This window comes from Punica granatum, chromosome 2 (genome assembly GCF_007655135.1).
Source record: "Punica granatum isolate Tunisia-2019 chromosome 2, ASM765513v2, whole genome shotgun sequence".
Classification (NCBI taxonomy): Eukaryota; Viridiplantae; Streptophyta; class Magnoliopsida; order Myrtales; family Lythraceae; genus Punica; species Punica granatum.
In genome coordinates this window covers 33,366,054-33,379,889 of record NC_045128.1, presented here as the reverse complement: position 1 = coordinate 33,379,889, position 13,836 = coordinate 33,366,054, and the positions used below count along the sequence as shown (strand labels likewise).

The 13,836-nt window shown below is 41.6% G+C and overlaps 3 protein-coding genes across 4 annotated transcripts; 2 read left to right on the top strand and 1 right to left on the bottom strand.

Annotated features, from left to right (window-relative positions):
* Positions 1-178: 178 nt before the first annotated feature.
* LOC116196656 (probable chalcone--flavonone isomerase 3) lies at positions 179-1,719 on the top strand. The gene is made up of 5 exons (XM_031526505.1): positions 179-427; positions 539-622; positions 735-890; positions 983-1,209; positions 1,285-1,719. Coding segments are annotated over exons 1-5 (630 nt in total). The 5' UTR covers positions 179-426; the 3' UTR covers positions 1,447-1,719.
* A 445-nt stretch (positions 1,720-2,164) lies between these two features.
* LOC116196657 (RING-H2 finger protein ATL72-like) lies at positions 2,165-3,796 on the bottom strand. 2 transcript variants are annotated; one of them, XM_031526507.1, is made up of 2 exons: positions 3,491-3,796; positions 2,165-3,368 (listed from the first exon to the last, which is right to left on the bottom strand). In XM_031526507.1, the coding sequence occupies exon 2, from the start codon at positions 3,031-3,033 to the stop codon at positions 2,434-2,436; it is 600 nt and encodes a 199-aa protein (XP_031382367.1). In that variant the 5' UTR covers positions 3,034-3,368; positions 3,491-3,796; the 3' UTR covers positions 2,165-2,433. The 2 variants fall into 2 exon arrangements, with proteins under 2 accessions (XP_031382367.1, XP_031382368.1); XM_031526508.1 differs by having other exon boundaries at positions 2,165-2,981; positions 3,491-3,786.
* Positions 3,797-6,466: 2,670 nt separating this feature from the next.
* LOC116198083 (transcription factor RF2b) lies at positions 6,467-9,939 on the top strand. The gene is made up of 4 exons (XM_031528406.1): positions 6,467-7,196; positions 7,892-8,024; positions 8,813-8,897; positions 9,257-9,939. Exons 1-4 carry the CDS (start codon positions 6,712-6,714, stop codon positions 9,625-9,627), a joined length of 1,074 nt encoding a protein of 357 aa, XP_031384266.1. The 5' UTR covers positions 6,467-6,711; the 3' UTR covers positions 9,628-9,939.
* The last annotated feature ends 3,897 nt before the right edge of the window (positions 9,940-13,836 follow it).

The window sequence follows — 13,836 nt, the reverse complement described above, 5'->3', positions numbered from 1 at the left end:
TTCTTGGTGGTGCACCGTCGTATGTGCAGTCATTCATGACAGAAGCATGCACGACCTCTACTCGGGGACGCCGTGTCAGGCATGATATCTTTGTGATCGAAGGGTTTAAGGTGTGATTAGCAACTAAATCAAGGGAATTAATAAGAGAATAGATCACGTGGGTGGGGTGATTGGAGAAGAAGAGATGATGGGATCACAAGCCTCATTAGCAGCTCCCTCCACCTACCACCATGGGAGATATAGCTTAGCTACCACGAGCGCCACCCAACCTTGAATTTGCTCTTATAAATCCATTAAATTCCTCACGCTCCTCTTAGTCCCAATTCCCTCTGCAACCCAGAATTTGCCCTGAGCTTTCCATTTCTTCATCCTCCATCACAAAACCTTCATATCACATCATATCATATATACTTGAAACAAAGGACCAGTAAGTTGCACTCTGATGATATGCATCGAAATTTCCAAACATAAGCTTTGAGCTCTTGTCCTGTTGTTGTGTTCATGGAAATTTAATGTGTTTTCTGGGGATTATGTGCAGTGGGTTCTGAGATGGTTATGGTGGATGGAATTCCTTTCCCTCCTCAGATCGCAACCGCAAAGCCTCTGACTCTGTTTGGTCATGGTGTGCTCTTATTTTTGTCCTGTCCTCTGCATTTCTGCTTGCCTCCTGTAAATTTTCTTGTGGAGTTCGAAATTTGACTGCGGTATTGATCGTCTTCCCGTGACATGAATAGGAATTACCGACATCGAGATCCACTTCCTGCAGATCAAGTTCACAGCTATCGGGGTATACTTGGAACCCGAGGTCGTGGGACATCTGCAGCAATGGAAGGGCAAGCCCGGGAATGCCTTGGCTGAAGACGATGATTTCTTTGAGGCCCTTATTTCTGGTAGCCCTCCATTTGAACTATTTCCTAGTTGTGGCATTCATAATATTCCGTTTATTAATTTTGATCACGCGAACTCTTGAATTGTTATATAGCGCCGGTGGAGAAATTCGTGAGGGTTGTGGTGATCAAGGAAATCAAGGGATCCCAGTATGGAGTGCAGCTCGAGAGTGCTGTAAGAGATCGGCTCGCTGCAGACGACAAATACGAAGACGAGGAAGAAGCGGCCTTAGAGAAAGTGGTGGAGTTCTTCCAGTCGAAGTACTTCAAGAAAGATTCAGTCGTCACTTACCATTTCCCAGCAGCTTCACCTACTGTCGAGGTACAAATTCGCGCTTTCTTTTAATGCTTTCATTTCCCCTACAGGATGCTCTTATTCATGCTGATTCTTGAACAGATTGCATTCACGACCGAGGGGAAAGAGGAATCGAAGATCACGGTGGAGTGCGCAAACGTGGTTGAGATGATCAAGAAATGGTACCTGGGCGGGACCCGAGGAGTGTCTCCCTCGACGATCTCCTGCCTCGCGAACAATCTCTCCACGGAGCTATCAAAATGAGCAAATATTCCTGTCTAAAAGTTGTGTTTATGCAACATGATGTTCTGTTTACTGAGGAAAAGGTGTCCTTAAGAGCTTGTGCTCAATGGGAATAAAGATAAGAGCTTTTGATAAATGGAGTGTAATACGATGGCACGCGCTCTTGCTGTAACCTAGAAATTACAAGTCCGATTCTTACGTGTGGGACTACCTGAACCCATTTAATTAGCTTTTCAGTTTCCTATACTATCGACGGACCTCCTTCGAGTAATTGGAGATAAGAGCTTTTACTTAGTTTATGTTGCTAGGCATCAAAAGCTTATAAATATCCCTACTGTCTCCCATCAGCATGCCAAGGAAAAAGCAAATTCTGCAATACAGATTCGGCCTAAGAAAGATATTACAGAGATTCCATTTCCATGAGCCACAACACTGATATGACCCTGTTTCCTTCTCCATTCCCCATCACTTGAAAATGTCCGGCGAAAACCCCAAATTTAATCTCTTGTCAGGCATATGTATGACTTTTCGATTACTTAGCAAACGCTTAGGCACAATAACCAGTGTAAATGCAACTCCAGTCTTCAGTGGATATGCCAAGCAAGAATTCCGGGGAAGGAGCTTCAGAGATTGCGAAAGTTATTTACCCGAACCGAGTATTAAAATTTTCGATTAATGAGAAGCCGGATCCGATAGTTTTAGAGCATCTTGAGCGATAAAAACATCAGGAAGGAACAAATCGAGAAAAACAACCTTATGCACTTGCATAATTGCATTCTTTCCAACCAATTTTCAGAAGTGAATCATACCGACTGTCGAGGAACAGCATATTTTTCCTTAAACCATACGCGTATATTCTGTCCCTGTAGTGGAATGGAGCTACTACTTTCTCTGTCTGCACAACTACGTTCACAATTATGAATTTATGATAATGTATAATACTCCTAAACTGCAACTTGATCTAATAAATATATTTCCTGAAGTCTGAAACACTAGCACCTTACCAATTCAGATGGAAGCCGACGCTTGGTCGAGTAACGATTGCCGGCACGTCGGACAAGAAGAGTGCGAGAGCAGCCACGTGTCTATACACTTCACGTGGAAACCATGGTGGCATTTAGGCAGAACCCGGACCTTGTCCCCTTCCACAAACTCCCCGAGGCAGATCGGGCACTCGGTGGCTGGGATGCTAACCTCCGCTGCCCCATAGATGGCCATGGGGATCCTCCGGAGTGCACTCTTCTTGAGGCCGGTCGATGCCAGTCTCGCGGCGGTACCCTCTGGAGTCTCAAAGGGGAACCTCCGGCCGTATCTCATGGCGCAGCGGACAATCGAGTTAAGGCCCAGGGCACAGATCAGGGCACAGAGAAGGGCAGCTAGGATGATCACCATGTTGGTGTCAAAATCGGTCTGGTTGAATGAGCCTCGGGTTCGGTTCTGGGTAGCATTGTGGGTGGGTGGGGCAGGGGGCCCAGTCCCAAGCAAAACACGGCGAGGATGATGAGTTAAGCTCCGGCGCGACATGGCCGTCCCGTTTAACAACCCATCACACACAGCTAGCAAATTACAAACCAAAACCAGAATCAGGGCTTTCTCGAACTCGAACATTGCAAGAAACTGCACCGCTGGCTATTCGAAAAGTTCTCAAAACTAAACCCCTTTCAGCTGCAAATTAAAACACCATAAGAGCTTCGCTTTGCCAATTTAAGGCCTGCCGGTTTGGTGCTGAGGAAAGAGGGTGGTTGAAGGACAATAATAAACAGAGTGAGAGGGCCTCTGGTGAGCAAAAACAGCCACAATAAGTGCTCCTCAAATTAAGGCTTCTTCATGCCTCCGGTGATTCCAACAACAGTAAATGCACCCAAATTGCATCTTTCAGTACAATAAGGGAAGGCCCAACAGAGAAAAGGATTAATACAATTTCAGCTTTGAGTAGACAAACACTGCATAAAAACCATTCCTTTAATGGGACAGAATGCTATATCAGGAAAAGGGAAACAGAAAAGAAAACGGGCTGCTAAAGGCAGATGCGATCAACAAACCAAGAAGGGTTCTTGATCCTTACCATTACTTTGACCATCACGAGGTTACTGTCGCTTCCCAAAATCTTCAGCAGCAGGTCTTCCTCTGCAAATCACACCTTTCAGGGAAGTCTGAATCATACTTCCCCCTTATTTTGGGCGAAGAAGTATGTGTATGTATGTTGCAGAAGGTTTCTTGTGCTACTGGAGAGTGATGGGAAACACCCGAGTGGAAGTAATTACACGGTGTTGGGTGTCTTGTCATGTCATTATTGTTGAGAAAAATGACACTCTTTATATATAAAAGAAGAGAGAGAGAGAGAGAGAGAGAGAGAGAGAGTGAGAAATGACACTTTGGAAGGTTGAAAAACATGGGTTCATTAGTGCAGGAGATTAAGGAGGGACTGGGAGAGAGAGACAGGGAAGGGATAAGGATTTCTCCACTTGTCTTCTCCCCTCTAATGATAATTATTAATGACAAATTACTTTTCGAACCTGATCCCAACAAAGTGCTCACATTTTCAGGTTCTTAATGAATCTGGTAATAATATTATAATTCCATGCTTCTGTAACTTCCCACCGAAACAAAGGCTCGTGTGAAACCGATAAAACACCATATCTCGATGGCAACTGAACAGTTTAATAGGGGACGGGCGCAATTATGCCGATTGAATCTCGCAAGAGGTGTACAAAAGAAACGAAAATTTTGCCATTGTTTCTGTTCTGGAATCATGATCATCCAGGTTCATCAATCCAATCCTCTTGCAGTAAACCAAATCTGAAATCTGAAATAATGTGATGTGGCGGGGTGAAGTGTGATGAAATTTAATAAGAAGTGTGTGGTGAAAGGCCTGTCACCTGTGATGTGGAGAGCGGAAAGGCCACGGGAGCACATGGCGATCATGTGGTTTCATCAGCTACTGAGGAAGGCCACTGCTCCCGCTTTGATTGGTCCACCTTTCTTCCCTGTCTCCTTCATATTAATATAATATCTAATCTAATCTAATTATATATGCAATCCCTCGTGGACCCAGAATTGACGCCTTTTAACAAGATATTTTTGACAAAAAAAGAACAGGAAAAAAAAAACCTGAGTTTATTGGTAATCAGTATTAACATATAGTCTTTGATCGTTTTGGAACAATTTTTATAGTATTTTTCTTTTTTTTTCGCTAATCATCTAAAAAAGTACGACTTTTGCTCAAATTATCAATTCTAGGACGACCTTTCGAAAATAGCACAAAAAGACACGACATTTCATTTTAATTTCAAATCTAGCACTCAGTTAAATATTCTGTCAATTCTAACGGTATTAACTGATTAGGCATTAATGGTGTCACGTGTCCCCATATTATTCTATTAGTGGATCCCATATTTTTTTAAATTGGTGGCCTAGATTGCGGCCACAGCCCCCCCAATCGGGGTCGGCGGCGACGACGACCCCGACTGAGGGGGCGATGGCCGCAATCGAGCCCACCACAACTGAGGGGGCCATGGCCGCAATCGAACCCACCACCTAGAATCGCCTTAGGCCTTTTGGCCCCCTTCCTCCTTATCTTCAACCCGACCCTTCCCTTTTTTTAAAATTTTCAACATTATTTTTATTAAATTAAAAATGTAAAGTCCACTCATAAAGTAATGTGACGACACGTGCCACTATTAATGCCTAGTCAACTAATATCATTAGAATTAACGAAATATTTAACGTTATGCTATATTTGAGACTAAAATAAAAGGTCATGTCTTTCTGTCAAATTTTTTAAATGTCGTGGTAGAATTGAGAATTTGAGCAAATATCATGCCTTTTTAAGTAGTTAACCTTTTATGTTAATATCATTTTTTTCGATGATTAAAGGGTGGAGGCCCAATTACGAATAGAATAAACTAAGAAATAAAAAAAATAAGGACAAAAATCCTAGGACCATCTCCATCGGGAGAGATTCTATGGATCTCTAAAGTGGATTTAATTTTCACCATATGGGCACCATGTTAAACAAAGGCTCAAGCAAGGAAATGAGAGGCTAGAAACTTCAATTGTTGGTCTTTCATCGAGTCTCTATTATGGTCCTATAATTTTTAATTGTAAAAAAGAAGAAAAAAATTGTTTTACTCTTTGTGTGGTCCACTGTCCGCCCACGCGATCTGGAGCAACGGGCCCCACAACAAAAGAGCTCTTTGCTCTCTTCATTTACGATTCCCCTAAACAAAACACCTATAATCGAAATGTTTCATTCCGATTCTGACTCCCTCTTAATTTACATGAGCCAATGGGGTCTTAGACAGACATGGACTAGAGAAAAGTCCATTTCTTTAGGAGGCGTTTGGTAGATTCCTGACAATTAAATTACTAGTAATGCACATTCCTATCAAGGTGGGAACCACATTCATTCGAGCGAAAATGTGAGAATAAAAATGTAGATTGCCATGACACAACCAAACATGGAAATCTTTTGGGTTCAGGAAATTTAAATTTAACTTTTCTAGAAATTCACATGGATTCTCACGTACTAAACGCCTTAAGTTAATCATATTCTTCCGCTTATTTGCATCTATCATAGGTACAAGTACGACAAAGTCATATGGAAATTAGATCGAGGTACCCAACTCTCCGACTGTGTTCCATTACGAGAGATCCCGAGGCCATGGGCAACCTAGGCCTTCCTCACATTTTAGAAATTAAATTTTTTTCTCTCTTCTCTTATCAAAAAATAAGATCAATGACGCGTTAATCTGGAAATGTAAATCGGGTTACTGTATTGTATGGACAATCATTTGAACATTACATGTGATACCAACCCTCTCTTACCAAACATAGGGTAACGCCTTGATACCCGACATATTTTGTATGAATCTAGGAAAAGAAATAGACATCTTTGTATGAAACATGAACAAGGAAAATCATTCAATTCATTGCAACACAATATTTTTGGCTGAAAATTTAATTCGCAAAAATCGGAAAACACGGAATTTATTTTTAAAAAAAGAAGACAAGAGGAGTAGAGGGAGAAAGAGAAGGGATTGATTATGGTGACAAGTGAGAGAGAAAGAGAGAACGTTGAAAGGCAAAAGAAAAGAATGAAAATCCTCTGACTCCATTTTTCTGCCTTTCTCTCTCTTCTTTTTCGAGCCATTTCACGTTCCCCAAATCTCTCTATCTCTCATCCTCTTCCATCTCTGCCCAAAGGAAGAACAGGAGAAAAAAAAAAAAACAGAGACACACACAGGGGAGAGATAGAGAGAGGGAGAGAGGCGCATTGGTTCGTTCATGGCGATGCAAGATCCGTCGAAGCCGAGCTCGACGACTCAATTCCAGGCCATGCCGGCGCCGAGGGGGTCGCACCACAGGAGGGCCCACTCCGAGGTCAACTTCCGGATCCCCGACGACCTGGATCTGGGGCCCGACCCCTTTGACAATGGCCCCTCCGGCAGCTTCGAGGACCTCGGCGGCGGATCCGAGGACGATCTCCTCAGCACCTACATGGACATCGAGAAGTTCGGCTGCAAGCTCGAGGAAGGCCCCGCCCCTCCCCCTCCCGACCAACCCAAGCCCGACAATGCCGCAGGCGCGTCCGGCTCCCAGCCAGCCCCGGACCCCCAGGAGAAGGGCGGCGGCTGCGTCCGGTCCACCAGGCACCGGTACAGCAACTCCGTGGACGGGTCCTCCATCCTGGAGAGCATAGAGGCGAAGAAGGCCATGGCTCCTGATAAGCTTGCCGAGCTCTGGACTATCGATCCCAAACGAGCCAAGAGGTCACTGTTCCTCTTTCAAATTTTCCCGCTGCCTGCATTAAGCATTCTGCTCGGTTCGTTCGTCATTCATGGATGCTCTAAATCTGACCAGAGTGAATTGGAAACTCTGAGTGGGCAAAATGTCTTCGTCGTTTACTAGAATATGTTTGGGTAGTGTTTTCTTTTTCTCCGCTGGGTCGAATCTTTTAGCTCTTGATGTAGAAATCAAGCATATGGATCCTGCAACCTCGAAATGAGGTTTTCTATGTCTGATATGAACCTATGAGCTGACTTTACTGTGATATGAGGACTTGGAGGAATTTTGAAATGTACTTTGTGATAATGATAGCATGAAATTGACGCTCAAAGTGACCCGTTTCTAAAATGAAATAATTGTGGGAAAGCTATGTTCGAGTCGAGTCTCCAAGTATGTACGAAGGACGATGCAACTTAAACATGGTTATAGGTTGCTGGCAAGAACAATATTGAACGGAGTTTCCCGTCTTACTCGTGCTTAAATTCATGATTAGCTGGTAGCAGTAATGGTAATTAACTGAAAGTAATCTTCATTTGTTGTCCTCAGCTCGCATCTTGCTCTGTTTGAGCTTAGATCTTCCCTTTGATAAGCTAGAGTAGATTTCACTTGGATGGACATATACTGTTTCTTTTCTTCCTGCCTTCCTGTCTCTAACATTTTCCATCATTTATTACTGAAGGATTCTCGCAAACCGACAGTCTGCTGCTCGCTCAAAAGAGAGAAAAGCTAGGTATATCTCGGAGCTCGAGAGAAAAGTCCAGACTCTTCAAACGGAAGCAACTACTCTCTCTGCACAGCTTACATTGTTTCAGGTTTGTCCTCTGATTTTTATAGTCCTAGCTGGAAAAAATGCTTCACCGGAATAACTTCTGGTCTAATTTGCTTGACCCCTTTTTTGTAGTCACTACTTCGTTGCATGGAAGGGCCATTTGATTAATTTCTTCCGTAAAGCTTTTGTCGCTCCCACGTTTGGTAGACCTTATTACTTTCACCCAACCAAACTACAGTTCCTTTCCGTAATTTGCATCTCCTGATACAAAGCCCCCTGTTTTAACAGCTTGGCTTCATCTATGGTGGTCACACATTATCTTTCTTAATATCAGGTGGCGGTTGCTTGAAAAAATATTGAGAAATGAGACTTTTACATCAAAATTGAAACTTGATTGTTTGGGTTCATGACATAAATCTTAATACTTGGACTCTTAATACTTCAACCAGCCATGGTCAGGGATTAAGAAGTGATCTCCAGTTTTAATTCAAGATAATAAGGTGGGATCTGTTAGTAATTTGATCCCCAAGTGTATGTTCAAGATAATATGGTGGGATCTGTTAGTAATTTGATCCTCAAGTGTATGTTTTTCAGGTGAAAACAGATAAATCCCCAAGTAAATGTTTTGATGTTAATTAATTGGTTGGTCAATATTTAGATTGAGTTGTACGATGCTAAGATGCTTGCTCTATCTGTCATGGTTGATTGCATTATATGCCAGATCGTTAGATGAATAACGATTAAACTAGTGATTGAACTTCAATTATTTGAAAGCTTCGTATTTCTTTTTCTGTTAAAATCATTGGTTTCTTTTCTTGTCTTGTGTTTCAGAGAGACACGACTGGTTTGACTGCTGAAAACACAGAGCTTAAGCTTCGACTTCAGGCTATGGAACAGCAAGCGCAGCTACGTGATGGTATGTTTCATGCATTATGATGATGTAGTAATTAAAGCATTGCTTTCACACTCTTTTCCTTCTGGTAGCCGCTTTCAATGATTGACTTGCATGATTGTTTTCTTGGTCTGACTTGCATGATTAACTTCTTGGTCCCTTGTCTATACTTTTGGATATGGCAAACCTTTTCCTTACACCTGTCCTGTTCAATTGTCCTCTGCGTCAAAGCTTATGCCTTCATCTTGCTTATCTTCCATATACAATAACATCTAGTGTACAACCCAATAAGTGTTCAGTGTGTTAACTTGTTTTCCAAATTCATCGGATTTTTATTCTTTTAGTTTTAACTGCTTTGTTTTGCCATATAACCATGTGACCAGCTCTAAATGAAGCGTTGAAAAAAGAAGTGGAGAGGCTGAAGATAGCCACCGGGGAGCCAATCACAGCCACCGACACATACAACCTCGGGATGCACCACATCCCATACGCCAAGCCGGCCTTCTTCCCTCAGCCACAACAGCTCAACCAAGTCCAGCAGTTCCACATGCTCCAACCCAACAACATGGTAGGCGGGGGTCCACACCAGCACCCTTTCATGGTTCAGCCCAACTCCCATGCGGCCTTCAATGAGATGATGCAGCAGGACCCTCTCGGCCGTTTACAGGGCCTTGATATCAGCAGCAGGGGTTCCCCTCTTGTGAAGTCTGAGGGGCCCTCGATCTCAGCCAGTGAGAGTAGCAGCACATTGTAATTTAAATCGTGAGTCAAGCCCGTTCTTCGTTCATTGGATTGTTCATAGACTAACAGAAACTTGTTGACCATTCATCCGGGGCATTTATTTGTTAAGAAGAATCGATTCTTTGTGGGGTTTTTGGGCCATTTTTTGGGTGTTAGTCTTGTGTAGCTTTCTTCGTCATAAGTTTGGGCGTTAGAATTCGTGGCTTCTGTCTTGTTTTGGATTAGATTCATTTGTTGGCAAGCTGTTAATGATGTTTAACAGAGGATTGGAGTTGAAACAACTAGAGAAATTGTATTTCCTGTCCCGGTGTGTTGTCCTGTTTCACCTTTCTGCATTGCGTACTCTTATATGATTATTTTTCTTACTTAAGGTTGGTCACAGTTTAGTTCATTTTTTGGACTTTGGTCTGAATAACTCAAATTGGAACTCAAAACTGAAAACCTTAAAGAGGAAATGTGCTTGAAATAGTGAACGAACCCCAGAGGACTCGTCAGTTGTATGATACATGGTATCGACTAGGAGACCGAGTACCACTACTGGAAATGTTTAAATTGGCCCTGGACCAGGGAAGAATAGTTAGAAGAAACCTGATCATGTTTTTCATACTTTATGAATGGGTTTTCTTAATATTAAGGGTGCAATCGTTTTAGGTAGAAAACTCGATTACTGATGCAAGCTAATGCAAGCTATTGGAGCTATTCAAGTGAAGCTATTCGAGCTATTCAAGTCTAAGCACGGGAGAGCTCCGAGCTCAACGAGAAAGGATCAAATTTCTTCAGTAAATTTGGCTCACGGGCGCTCCAGGTGCCCGCGCAACTGGGCATAATTGGGCTTGTGAACAAAATTTAGTTATTTGGTCCAAACATTCCATGTGAATGTGATCCAATTTTGGTCCATATAAGTGCTTTCTTGGTCCAAACAATATGTTAAAACTTGGAAGTAGGAACCTTGATAGCGGACAAGATGGAACAACGGAAGGCTCAGACAATTTTCCCAGATCTTATCGACCTAAAGTAGCGTAGCGCACGTTTTCGCCTAATAACTAAGAGGTTATAGATTTGATACTCGTCGTAGGACTACTCATACCATTTTATTAGCTATTAATATTTTTATAATTTATTGTACCAGTTTCACGAGCCTCCCTTGTAATCGAAAAAAGTAACTATTACTTGTTCCATCCAAGGACTGAGCAGAAGATCATTCAAGATGATCCAACGAATAGCGAGGGGCAAGTCCTGGTCCTTCAAACCGTAGATGCTCCCTTAGTTTAATTTCAGAACCGTACTACCTGAAATTTTCTAAGCAACAATTTGTCACATTTGAATCGAATCGTACAGATATTTATCTTTGTTGTATGTGAATTCTCGAGCAAGATCATACACAGGTACCGTCCCCGATTCGGTCCTTGACTAGTGAATGGGAATGCGAGATTATGAACATGATTTTATTTCAGCCCGTGGTTTCACCAAGAACAGAGACATGGACCTCGTGCCAGTGCGGTGGCCAAACATGAATAACCTGTCACCCCTTTCTGTATGACCATTAAATCAATGTGGCCTACCTCTGAAGACATCCTCTTAAATGCCACATGGAAGGGCTTCTCGTTTTTGTGGCACTCCATTTTCAAGAACTCATGTGCCCTTGTCTTTAGTTGCTGTCTACGGTCACCTATTCTCTGATCTTGTCCGAACGCTTCATAAGTTCTCTTATGAAAATCTCCAGGTCGTAGTTAATATTACGAGACTTTCAAGTCTGAAACCATTATGAGATTCATAATCTTCATCATTGGTTTCATTTCTGTCTATACCATCTCTTCTGGCTACTCGCGCCCATCTGATTACTATGGGCAGTGAATCAACCTACATATATGGTCTTGCATTTTATGATGGGCCACAGTATCGACTCGACCGCTCGACCGGACCAACTTGAAAACGACCTATCATATGGTGGACATAGCTCCTTAATTCCATAGTTCATGTTGGGGATGGATGTGTATACGAGTGGGGACTTTGGGACAAACCCCTGTGTAGGGAACTTCCCATCGGTGGTGGCCCAGCAAACGACATATGGATAGGATCCACATGCCCTTTGTGGCTCTTGTTCTTCAGTTTGAACAACTTTGTCCCTCTTCCTTTCTCAAGGATCTTCAATCTGGACCATACTAGAGTATCCCACTACTAGCCTTTTTTTTTTTTTTAATAATGAAGAAGAAATGTATAAATTGGGTAAAAAAATATGAAAATGAAATAATATTATTTGAGAATGTATTGTATATCACGAACATATTGTTGGGATAGGGGATACATTCCTGATTTGATAAGATATTCTAAAGCAAATTTCCCGTAAAGAGACTCAAAGAATAATCTAGATTCTTGGAGATTTCTTGTGTATCCTTATTAGGAATTATCTTCTAATTTGATCGGGGTTTAGTTTCCTACCGTATGGGGATATTAGGGTGCTCCTTTGAAACTATTCTGTCAGGGTTTAGGGAGGTGTAACATCCTTGTAATCTCTCGTGCTCGTTGCCAGGAATAAGAAGAAAGCTGTGCGCGGAGTCTTGCCCGTGGATGTATAGACTTCACTGTCTAGAACCACGTATATTAGTCGAGTGATTTCTCTCTCTCTCTCTCTCTCTCTCTGAGTGATCCAGAAATTTTCCTAACATGTATCACATGATATTATGTTACAAAATACATGAAAATTTTTTATTTTTGTTAATAATATATTTTTTGTGATATTTCTAAAGACCTATGCTGAATTGGAAAATATTTATTGACTTGTGACATATACTCAATATATGTAAATGTAAGAGTTTCTCCATTTTGGGTGGAGGCAAAAGAAAAATGGTTCTATTTTGGGGAGAAAACATTGCCATCTTTTCCATTATTGGTTTGAAACCATTCTTCCTCTATATGACATTTTGATATATACATATATATCACGAATTTTAAGATGACGACTTCCGAAATCTATTCACTCCTTTTAAAAATTCGCTAGTGCAATATATATTTCATCGCTTTTTCGTGCATCTTTCCTCGATGATGAGAGGGAAAAAAAAAAGGAGAAAAATGAGACGGATTCTCAACGCAAATTCTGTGTGAATTTTCCATTTGAAATGCGAACGAAAGTAGATAAAAGTAGTCAGTAATTGCGTCCTTTTCATAGCAATTCTCGGAGAAGAAAATATTGCAGTATCACCATTTTTATTTTTATTTTGCTTTTTCTCTTTTTCTCCATTTGAGATTTTTATTTTACTTTTTTTATATGTATTTATGCAGCAGACATTTATCATCCCTAGGCAGGATATCACCTTGTCGTTTGGCATTTGGCAATTAAGAACAGCTTCTGCATATAAAAAAACAAAACACCCACACGTTAGAAAGAAAATAAAAAAAAAAAGATGTCGTAGAGAGCCCACAAATTCTGACTTATCAATCTGCACCGACTCCCCCCTCCATCGAATCACATTAATTTGGACTTTCATACGCTTCTTTTCCATGACCTTAGTCTAAACAAATCCAAAAGATAAACGAAAAATCGAACTGCTCGCACCAATAAATCAATCGATTTAGGATCCGAAAATTACGGAAAGTACATAGAATTTACTGTATCAAGTCTCAATTACAGATTTACCTTTCAAGTAATCCAAATATCAATTTTCTCATGCGGAATTCATACTTGGTGAAAATCGGGTTTACCAATAAAACGTATGTGCAATTTTCCTTTTTTCTTTTGGTTAGAGGGATAAGTCGGACTTGAGAGTTGAGAGCCTGTACTAAAACAGATTGTGATTGTGAGAACGATGCATGAATTAAGGAACCGCAAAGCCCGGGTCCTGCATGTGCTGCTCACATGGCGGGTCCCCTATCTCGGATTTCCTTCTCTAATTTCTTCTTCCGGGGCTGGGCCCCATTCCGAGTTCGAATCCACTTTACACATAAGACAGCCGAACAACTGAAAAGAGCAAACATTAAACAAATAAGTCATTGTGATTAGGGAAAGAGATTGTGTCTATGTTTAATGATTAACCCATAAAACAGCCAAGCAAGCCCACGCAATCAAAGCTAATCAAAATTTATTTGCTTGCACACCGTTGGTCGTCTCATGTGCCTCCACGTAATCGAGTGTAAACATTTACTAAAATGCCGTGAGAACAACATCCTACTCACATTCTGCAATTTTATATTGATTGATGGAAACGAGCGAGCGGTCATCATCGTA